Source organism: Nyctereutes procyonoides, unplaced genomic scaffold (genome assembly GCF_905146905.1).
Source record: "Nyctereutes procyonoides isolate TBG_1078 unplaced genomic scaffold, NYPRO_anot_genome, whole genome shotgun sequence".
NCBI classification, from domain to species: Eukaryota; Metazoa; Chordata; class Mammalia; order Carnivora; family Canidae; genus Nyctereutes; species Nyctereutes procyonoides.
The window spans coordinates 25,043,347-25,053,062 of record NW_026575134.1 but is presented as its reverse complement, the minus strand read 5'-3'; the positions used below and the strand labels follow the sequence as shown (position 1 = coordinate 25,053,062).

At 64.7% G+C, this 9,716-nt stretch overlaps 2 protein-coding genes across 3 annotated transcripts; one reads left to right on the top strand and one right to left on the bottom strand.

Moving 5' to 3' along the window:
- Window positions 1-1,182: 1,182 nt before the first annotated feature.
- On the top strand, window positions 1,183-4,576 carry BET1L (Bet1 golgi vesicular membrane trafficking protein like). The gene is made up of 4 exons (XM_055301320.1): window positions 1,183-1,302; window positions 1,818-1,909; window positions 2,120-2,176; window positions 2,298-4,576. Exons 1-4 carry the CDS (start codon window positions 1,284-1,286, stop codon window positions 2,463-2,465), a joined length of 336 nt encoding a protein of 111 aa, XP_055157295.1. The 5' UTR covers window positions 1,183-1,283; the 3' UTR covers window positions 2,466-4,576.
- A 1,378-nt stretch (window positions 4,577-5,954) lies between these two features.
- On the bottom strand, window positions 5,955-8,721 carry ODF3 (outer dense fiber of sperm tails 3). Of its 2 annotated transcripts, XM_055301315.1 has the most exons (6): window positions 8,613-8,721; window positions 8,080-8,280; window positions 7,651-7,752; window positions 7,338-7,459; window positions 6,433-6,573; window positions 5,955-6,044 (listed from the first exon to the last, which is right to left on the bottom strand). In XM_055301315.1, the coding sequence occupies exons 1-6, from the start codon at window positions 8,719-8,721 to the stop codon at window positions 5,955-5,957; spliced, it is 765 nt and encodes a 254-aa protein (XP_055157290.1). The 2 variants fall into 2 exon arrangements, with proteins under 2 accessions (XP_055157290.1, XP_055157291.1); XM_055301316.1 differs by lacking the exon at window positions 6,433-6,573.
- Between the last annotated feature and the right edge of the window lie 995 nt (window positions 8,722-9,716).

Below are 9,716 nucleotides of genomic sequence, written 5' to 3'. Positions count from 1 at the left end.
GCGCGCGGGGCAGGCCGGGAGTGGGAGCGCGCGGGGAGGGGCGGGGCCAGGGCTGCGCGCGGGGCAAGCCGGGACTGGGAGCGCGCGGGGCGGGGCGGGGCCAGGGCAGCGCGCGGGGCAGGCCGGGACTGGGAGCGCGCGCCGCGGGGCGGGGCCAGGGCAGCGCGCGGGGCAGGCCGGGACTGGGAGCGCGCGCCGCGGGGCGGGGCCAGGGCAGCGCGCGGGGCAGGCCGGGACTGGGAGCGCGCGGGGTGGGGCGGGGCCAGGGCAGCGCGCGGGGCAGGCCGGCACTGGGAGCGCGCGCCGCGGGGCGGGGCCAGGGCTGTAGGTTCCTTAAGGGGGCGAGACCTGGATCAGCTGGCTGGGACTTGAGTGTTTTGCCGGGGAGTGAGCGCGAGTTTCAAAGGTCCTACTAGGTGATTTTTCGACCTCGGGGCCGAGCGGCCTCCGAAGCTAACGGGGACCTTCCCACGCACGCCCCCCTGGATGCCTAGCACCAGTGCAAGTCCGGGGGAAAAGCGAGGTGGGAAGGACTCTGCGGCCCCGGGACCCGCAGACCGCTGGTTCCCGGCCCTCTGGGAGCGTGAGCTCGCACGTGAGGGCAAGGAGCCACGGGCAGCGGTCTCAGCGCTGTGGCGAATAAAGTGGGCTGCAAAGGGATGTGCGGAAGTGGCATTTCTGCTGAGGCCGGACGATAAGAAGGGATCCGGGGGAAGGTCGTTCGTGGCCGCAAACACGTCCCTGAGCTCCAGGGGAGGGCGGGGAGGGTCAGGATCACCGGCAGCCATGTCCCAGGTGTGTGGCTTGGACTGAGCTCCCTCTCCCGTGTGTGTGGTCGCAGCGGTGCCCGCCGTGCAGCCAGCCTTTGTGGGCCGCTTCCGTTCCCGGGGCGCCGGGACCAAGGCAAGAGGCACCGGCCGCTACGGCCTCTGCTGCCCCCACACTGCCGGCCCCCGTCTGGCTTCGCTTCCCTTCGGAGTGCGTCACCCCTGCGTCTTCCAGGCCCTGGGCTCCACCGCGTCCCCCCGGCAGCGCCTGGGACCGGGACCCGCGGCGGAGAGCCGGGACGCCCGGAGCCGGCCCCGCCCTCGGCGCCATTGGCCGGTGGCGGCGTCTGTCACGTGTCCTCGGCACTTACGGCCCGCCCCCTAGTCCGGAAGTGGGCCGGACCTCGGCCGGAAGTCGGCGGGCCGAGCGGAAGCGGCGGGGTCCCGGTCCTCCCCGGTTGCGCCACGTCCGCTGAGGCGGTGGCGGGGCCGCTGGCGGGGCCGGGGGCGGGCGCCATGGCGGACTGGGCGCGGGGTGAGCGGCGGGGAGGGGTCGAGGGGCCCCTCGCGTGCCCCGGAGCCCCTGGTCTCCCCGGGAGGGGCGGCAGGAGCCGAGGGCGGGCGGCGGGATGCTGACAGCCCCGCCTCGGCCTTCGTGCGCGCCCGGGCCCGCCATCGGGGCGCCCGGCCCGCCGCACGTCCGCGCCCCGAGTCCGGGCGGTGGCCGACGGTCGGGGTCGCCCCGGGGCCGCGCGGGGTGCGGGGGCCTCGGGCCTGCGCTGCTCAGCCTTGGCTGCCGGCCGACCTGCGGGGCCGCCGCGCCCCCGCCAGTGCTGCTCCGAGCGGCCCCGTCGGGTGACTGCCTCCCAGCGCGGGCCCACCCCGGGCGCTGTCCTCCGCGGGCTGTCCCCCCCCCCCCCGGCCCCGGCCCTTGGCTTGTACGCAGGACGGAGGGAGCCCCGGGGCAGCGCGGGGGCCGAGCAGGGGCCGCGGCCCCTCACCGGGGCCTCCGCGCCCGCGGTCCTAGGCTCAGACTGTCCCTTCTCACAGCCCAGAGCCCCGCGGCCGTGGAGGAGATCCTAGACCGGGAGAACAAGCGGATGGCCGACAGCTTGGCCTCCAAGGTCACCAGGCTCAAGTCGGTCAGTGCGGTCCTCCCTGCGAGCGGGGACAGGAGGGCAGAGGCTGGGGAGGGTCCGGGCTTCCTCGGGGCGCTGGTGTCTGAGGCCCCGGGAGGCCCGGCCTGATCCCGCCGGCGGGTGTTGGCGGGTCCGCTGGCCTCGCGGGCGGGGGGCGGCGCCCACCGAGTCTTTCTGGCCTGACCTTGCCCCCCCCCCCCGTGTTCTGAGCAGCTGGCCCTGGACATCGACAGGGATGCAGAAGACCAGAACCGGTACCTGGACAGCATGGTAAGGGGCTCCGTCGGCGCGGGGCGCGGGCCGCTCGGGCAGGCCCTGGTGGCGCTGCGGCACCCGCGTGGCAGTCGTGGAGGCGCCGCCCTGTGTGACCTTGCTGGGATTCCTCCCTCAGGACTCGGATTTCACTAGCATGACAGGCCTGCTCACGGGGAGCGTGAAGCGCTTTTCCACCATGGCGAGGTCCGGGCGAGACAACCGGAAGCTTCTGTGTGGCATGGCCCTGGGCCTGATCGTGGTCTTCTTCATCCTCTCCTATCTTCTGTCAAGGGCAAGGACGTGAGCCACCAGAAGGCGACTTCTGTGGGTGCGGGGGCAACCAGGGTCTTCCCCCGCCTGGTGGCCTAGGCTCCAGAGGACCTACCTGCAAAATACTCCTTTGAAAGGGGGATCCCGGCCTGGGAGTTTTCTTGCTGTGTGCCTGGGAGTTCACGGCTGCCTGTGCCCAAGTGAGCTCCTGTTGGCTGGTCCCATGCGAGTGCGGCTCCTTCCCTTGGGGACACCAAGCCTCAGCCCCTGTGCTACTCGGGGTGTGGAGGCCCTGGCAGAGCTGGGTGTGAATCCTCGACGAGGCCACCTGTGGCCAGCAGCCCTTCCTTGTCCCCTGGGGCTTCGACGTCTTGAGGATCTGGGTAAGGCCAGGTCCGATACGTGAGCAGCCTGGAGCTGACACATGAAGGGGGTTCGGTTATGAACTTTGAGCACCATCTGCTCTGTTCAGAGAGGCAGCTACTCGGCTAGGGCTGCTCAGTATGGGCAGGTCCGCGCCAGGGGTTCCGCCCCGAGGTCACGTCTGCCCCCCAGACCCTCGGAGAAGGGCAGGGGGTTGTGGATGAAGAAGTGGACTTCAACCTTGGCCAGAGGCACTGGGTCCTGATTCTTCTGGATCCACAGTCTTGTATTCAGGAGCAGGAACTCAGGATCTACCTAACACCAAAGACGTATTTCTGCGAGACCAGAGATTGGAGCTCTAGAAGGGTTTCTGTCTGTGTGTTTGGGGTGGGGGTGCAGCACCTCTGTGGTCAAGACGAGAGGGCTCCCTAACAATTTTTATAAGACCCAGGGGTCACTGGGCAGCTTCCCCTCCACCATGTGAGGCCTTTCAACAGTGAGTATCCCCTGACTAAGGGGACTCTTCATCATTGCCTCATCCCTGGCCTCTCCTTGAGCCCTCGCTGCCCGCTTGGCCAGCCCCATGTTCACATAAACCAAAGTGCAGGCCCAGCTGGGCATCCGCACCCTCGTATGTGCATAAAGACACATAAGATGATTTGCTAGCTGTGTCCTCCCCGGTTCCTTCCCCTATATTCCCATCCTCTGCCAGCCCAGTCGCTCCCCCTTCCTCCCAGAGGACACTTGGTTTGCTGTCCGCCCATTCCCCCCCTCATCCCGTGGGTAATCACACGTGCGCCAACCACACATCAGCTCCGTTCTCTGGCCCTGGGCGCCTCCCCTTAGCACTGCCACTGCTCTGTGTTCTTGCCTCCCTCCCCTCCCTTGCCCTTGTCCCTGCAGCAAGCCTGGCACGTGGTCATCATAGCTTCCTTGTCTTCTGCACAGCAGCTGTTGGGCTGCTCGGCCTCGTCTTCTGAGTGCCCCTAGCCTCCAGATGCTAGTTGCTCATCCAGGGAGGTCAGCTGACCTCCCTGCCTGTGGGGCTTTGCTGTGTCCCTGACTCGACGTTCCCTCTTGGGCCCCGTGGTCTTCCCTCCGCAGTCCCCGCGCACACACCATGGATCTGAGTTAGCCCTCTGGTTATCTCCTGCTACGTCTTGTCTTGCCACCAGGACACGTCCGCTGGTCACCAAGGTTAATGGAGCCTGCAGTGTCCATCTGGCCACACGGCAGGTGCACCCGTGGCCTGCGTCCCCCACCCCCCCCCCCTTTCCTTGGGCCTGTGCTGCTGACCTCTCCCTGAGAACATGCCTCAGCTGTGAGAGCCACACCAGACTACGGGGTCGATGTGGGCTGGTTTAGGTTTTGTGTTTCGGGTAGTCTTGACAAGTGCTTTCTGCTGTCCCCTCGAGACAGCTGCACCCTGTCCTGTCTCCCCACCTCCACTCCACAGCTCTGTGTGGCCCTTCCAGCTATTTGGGGTCTGAGTTTCAGTTCATTTCTGATTCACTGTCTTATTTCTCATTCTCGCATTGGGATGGATCCCAGGAAGGGGGCGTGGCAGCTCTGCTGCTGACCTGCCGGAGCTTTTGTCCTGCCTGAGACCACACCATTCAGGTTTACACACGGTTTACTGATGGTCCCTGAGACCCCTAAAACGACAAGGACCAGGGGCTCAGCCCGTGCCAAGTGAGGACACACTGCCAGGCTCTATCATCATTCAAGGACAAGGCACTTAACAATACACATTTGGAATAAACAGCTTCGTGATGAAGTAAACAGTCTTGCTGTTCTCATTTTCTTGGGCACTTGACGGTTTCATCTGGCGCTGATCCCGGACGGCAGGCTGGCTGTGGATACTGGTGGTCTGGGCCCCCGCTTCCCTCTGTCTCTGGTTCTGCTGTGTCCCTTCCTTGTGTGCCCCCCCCCAACACACACAGGTGGGTGGTCACAGGCTTGCCACTGTGTCAGCCAGGTTTCTGTAATCACCCCCCAGGGGTAAATGAGTAAATGTGAGGTGCTCAGAATACAGCCTCACGTGGTCCCAGGTCAGTGGGGTCAGTGGCTGTACTGAGCTCCATATGGCTATGGCTGATGGGCTCATGGGGACAACAGTGGGGCCTCCCCTCCCCCCCTGCAGTCTGCACGCACCCTCTCTCTGGAAATGAGGTGAGATCCACACTCCACTCCTCAAAGGCCTGGCCTCAGACTCCCTGCAGCCTCTAGAAACAGCAGTCCTTGGCCTCACTTGGGAGGCCCTTTCCTGGCCCACATCCTCGAGCTCCCCGTGTTGCCTTTGCTGTGTGACAGATCACTTTAGATGTAGTCACAATTAAAGTAATAATTTACATGTTAGGATTGATGTGGTTGGAATTTGAGTACAGTGTGGTGGGGACTGCTGTCTGTCTAGAACTTTAGGCCTCGGCCGTCAGACCTGAGCCTTCGGCTGCTGTCACCTAAACCCATGCTCGTGAGCCTGCTGGTTGACGCTGGCGTGGCCTTGTTGAGTGTCATGCTCACACCACGGTGGCTGGTGCTGGAGTGAGCAGAGGGGGGGCTGCCTAGCTGCACAGAGGAGCTGGTTCCCCTGTATGCTGTATGGCCTGGGCTCAGAGGCCACGCAGTATCGCTTTCCCGAGGGTGGCCCCGGGTTCTCGTCCAGATTCCAGGGTGAGTCTCACGCAGGGAGACGACCATGTGGAAGGGGACAGATGCTGGCGTGACTGTCCCTGGAGTGTACAACGAAATGGGAAGTGCGGGGCCCAGGGTGGAAATAGGAGGGCGGGCATGGCAGGGCATCCAGGGGTGCCGTGCCCTCCTCTCCACTCGGACCCCAGGCCGTGGAGGCCAGGATAGGACCCAACAACTAGGCAGGGGGCTCCTTTCTGGAAAAGCTTGATTGCGCTGCCAGGACAAACCTGTTACTGTGAAATCTGATTTATTAAATATCTGAGCACAGCAGGAAAGAAGATTAGCACATGCGAAAGCAGAGTAGAAAAAATAACCGGTCCCCATTGTCCAAGTGTGTCCCGCCCTGCAGCTCGGGCGGCCACAGCCCAGCCACGCAGGGGGTGCCGCGGCCTCTGGGGCCCACCCCGGCCTCTGCTGTTGCGGGAGCCGGACGTGCGGAGGCTCTGGGTGCCGGGCTTGGCCGGGGCTACTCCACGTCCACCACCAGGGGCGTCATGTAGTCGGAATGTTTGATGCCGAAGGTGACGACGGGGGCGCTTGGCTTGGTCATTGTCACCTGGGAGCGGGAGGCCGTGAGAAGAGCCGGCTCCCCTCCCGCCCCCGATGCACTGCCCTCCCTGGAGCCAGAGCCGCTGCCAGGAGCTTTGCTGTCGCTCCTGAGGCTGTGCCAGGGGGACCAGAGCGAGACCACACTGCCAGGTTTGCACACAGGCCGGCGTGCACAAGCGCTCAGCCCACGAACACTCACTGGTTTCTGGGGAGGCAGGCCTGCCACCGGGGGTGCTTGGCCCCTGGGACCCTCACAGGCCCTTCCCCACCACACCCACTCTGCATGGTGCCCCTACTCCGCCCTGCACCCCCACCTCCTCGGGGCCGTGTCACCCCCATCCCCACTCCCTCCCTACTGTACCCCCCCACCCCTCTGGGCCCTGCTCTTCCTAGACCTTCTCAGGACTGTGGGCTCCTGGTCCTGGCTTGAGGGTCTTGTCCCCTGGGGGCTCCACCCGGGCTGCCATGGTGTACCGTGGAGCCTTGAGCTTTGTCACCTGCACATCCGTCTGGCGGTAGGCCGCAGGACCTGGGGTCTAGGAGGCGAAAGAGGCTCAGACAGCCTCAGCCTGCCAGGGCGTAGGACCCCAAAGGGTAGGGGGCCAGCATCGGGCCGTGGGTGTCGAGCCTGGGTCACTGTGTGTCTGTGTCAGGGGTCCCCCTTTTGTCTCTAGACAGCAGTCACACTGTGGGGATGACCTCTGTGTGGGACATGGCCCTTCTATAGCAGCACCGCCGTGGCAGTGACACCCCAGTTTGCACCAGTCCCAGGCTTGTCCCTTTGGTGTGTGCTAGAGAGGCCCCTCTCCAGCTGGGACTCTGTCCTGTGGGACTTGATGGCCATGGGCTGGGCTGGCGAGCTCAGCAGTGCTGTGATGGCACCTTGGGACTCTCCCCAGGCTCCTCAAGTTCCCGTGCACATGCCCACCTCAGGGCCTTTGCACCTGCAGCTGGAACCCCCCCTCCCCCAGGCAGCTCACAGCTTTTCTTTCTCTTTCCATATTACTTGGTGCCACCTTATCAAAGGCTGCCCCTTGTCCTCTCCACAGCACACTGCAAACCCCTTCCATGGTCAAGCCTTCTCAGCACTGTGGTCATGGTCATCTGTGCCCTTATCCATTGCCTTCTTCACCCTAGACTGTAACCTTGCTGGGGGCGGGGCATAGATACCCAGAGGACGGACAGTTGATGGGCTTCAGTCTGGTGGGAGCAGGGTCTGGGGGAAGGGCCAGAGGACTACCTCTGGGGGTTGAGCAGTGCTGTGCCCTGGCAGGGGTGTGTGTGTGGGGGGGGGGCTTGCCTTGTGTAGGTCATCACTGAAGCTGCCCAGCTTGCTGCGACCCTTGATGGAGAAGGAGGGCTGGGAGGCCTTGCCGACAGTGTGGGGCCCCATTACCACAGGCAGCATATAGGCGGCGGGGCCTGCGGGGAGCACAGGCCCTGAGTGTCTGGCTGGACAGAGTGCTGCCTCCAGGGCCTCAGATGGCTCCTTCCCCGGGGGCCTCCACTTCCAGGGGTGCAGCCACCAGGCCGCCCAGCCTCCCCACCCTCCCCCACCACCCCGGCTGGGACCCCCAAGCGGTCTGATGTTGGCTGACAGAACGGCTGCACACCTGGGGTGCTGTCCACTCGGAAGGTCTTGGTGCGGGCGGAAATGGAGTGGCTGGGAGCAGAGTCAAACACGTGCTTGGTAGATTTCTCTGGAAAGTAGTCACCTGGCTCGGGAAAGGAGTGCAGGGAGTGCTGGGAGGGAAAGGACCTTGCGACGGGCTCCTGGCCCTGCCCGGGGAGGGGAACACCTCTAACACCGCGGGGCTCCCAGGCCCCAATACCTTGGTCAAGGGGTGTCCAGGGGCTGCGGGGGTTGGGGAGATAGATGCAGCTGTGGAGCAGGAGGTCGCAGGCTCTGATGTGGGCCTCGTGAGGAAAATGAGGGGCTAGGAGGCCCAGCATGCCTGTATCCCTCCCACCTCATCCCAGCAGGACACACTGTGCTCGTCAACAGGGCTGGGCAGGGCTGCAGGCAGATCGGAGTGACTTACCGGGGCCAGGAGTCATGATGGTCTTGGTGCAATAGCGCCCCAGGATGGAGTAGGCGGGGCCGAGGTCCTTGCCCGTCCTCAGTATCTTGGGGTTCACACTGTAGCGAGGCCCTGGGGAGCAGTTCTCTGCCAGGAGCATGGGAGCCCCACGGAAACTATAGGCTGGTGCACGGAGCTTGGTGGGAGTGTGCTTCATAAAGCCTGTGGGACAGGGTCTATGAGCGACCTGGAGCCAGACACCATCCTCCAACCCCCAATGGCCCCACAGGGGTTCAAGGGCTGGGAGTCAGGGGTGAGCCCCCAGGCCCACCCCACACACCCATCTCTCAGGTCCCCACACATTGTCTAAACTCTCCCCAGGCCTGTCCCAGATCCCCCCGGACCTTCCCCAGACCCATCCCAGACTCCCAGGGCCACCCCACGCCCCCCTCGACCCTCCTCAGTGTCCCAGCCTCCCACCCCCAGACCTTCCCCAGACCCTTCCCAGGCCTACCCGAGCCCCGGCTTCTGCCCCTAAGATCCCAGGCGCTTACCCGTGGTGGGTGGAATCAGGTATTTGGGTCCTGGGCTGCTGTAGAGGGCCATAATGGGCCCCCGGGGGCGATGGGGCCTCCACGTGCCCACCCATACTTCCTCCACCATGGCTGGCTCTGTCCATGGACGGGAGGGTGACCAGGTGGCGGGAAGATCAAACTCACACCCCCCCCACTTTGTCTGCAGTGATGGGCAGGACCTCAGGCCACAGCCTCCTCAGTGAGGTCTTGACCTGGGGTCCAGACTTCCAGAACATCTGCCCGGAGTAGTGGGCTTGCTCTGCCCTCACCAACCCCCAGGAGGAGGAGCGCCAGCCCTTTGCTGTGCACAAGCCCAGAAGGGCCGCCTCTCCCAGCCCTCACCGAACACCCCTCCCTGGCTCTCAGGGGGCTCTGGGCAGGTACCTCCCACTCAGAGGACCCCAGCCACTGCTGGGCAAGGGGCAGCGGGCACAAATGGGAAATGTCTGGCTGAGACTGCGCCATGGTCGGGGGGGCAGGCTGCCCCAGGGGGACACTCACTTCTCTGGTGCAGGAGCTGTGCTCAGAGCAACCTACAGACCAAGCCTCCTCAGAGGTGGTCCCGTCGTGCTGGCCCCAGTGCCAGGGGGTTCTCGAAAAAGGGGCATGGAGAGGAAGGCTTCTTCCTCTCTCTCCTCTCCCCAAGGGGCTTGGAGAATTGGGGAGGGGTCCTAGCCTCCAAGCTCTAGAATGTGGCTCTGTGGGCAGCAGGTTCTAGATCACTATCTGTGTGCTGGAGACAATGGCCTCTGCCTGGAACCCCTCCTCACCAGGCTTTGGGACTTTGCTCTGCTCCCCATTGCGATGGGCGGGGCAGAGGCTCTGAGGGCTGGAGAAGGGACAGCAAGGTTCTGAGCTGGACGAGGAAGCCATGGGGCCCAGACCTGGAGTGGTGGGGAGTGAAGCTGCGAGGGACAGAGATGGACCTAGGCAGCCCCGCCTCCAGGGAAGGCCACTGACCTGGGGGAGCTGAGGCTCCGGTAGTTGGGACCCTGGGATCCAAGGTGAGGGTAGGATTGGCGCTGGCTGGGGAGTTGCGGTGGGCGGCTGCTGCCTCCTGTGGAACCTTTCTCAGACCCTGAT

Excerpts from the sequence above, each read along its gene's own strand:
- BET1L (XM_055301320.1), top strand. Across the intron at positions 1,910-2,119 it reads AGGTCACCAGGCTCAAGTCG|CTGGCCCTGGACATCGACAG; the intron begins GTCAGTGCGGTC and ends TGTTCTGAGCAG. Across the intron at positions 2,177-2,297 it reads ACCGGTACCTGGACAGCATG|GACTCGGATTTCACTAGCAT; the intron begins GTAAGGGGCTCC and ends TTCCTCCCTCAG.
- ODF3 (XM_055301315.1), bottom strand. The coding sequence starts at position 8,721 with ATGGTGGAGGAAGTATGGGTGGGCACGTGGAGGCCCCATCGCCCCCGG. Across the intron at positions 7,753-8,079 it reads CATCATGACTCCTGGCCCCG|GTGACTACTTTCCAGAGAAA; the intron begins GTAAGTCACTCC and ends TTCCCGAGCCAG. Across the intron at positions 7,460-7,650 it reads CCGAGTGGACAGCACCCCAG|GCCCCGCCGCCTATATGCTG; the intron begins GTGTGCAGCCGT and ends TGCTCCCCGCAG.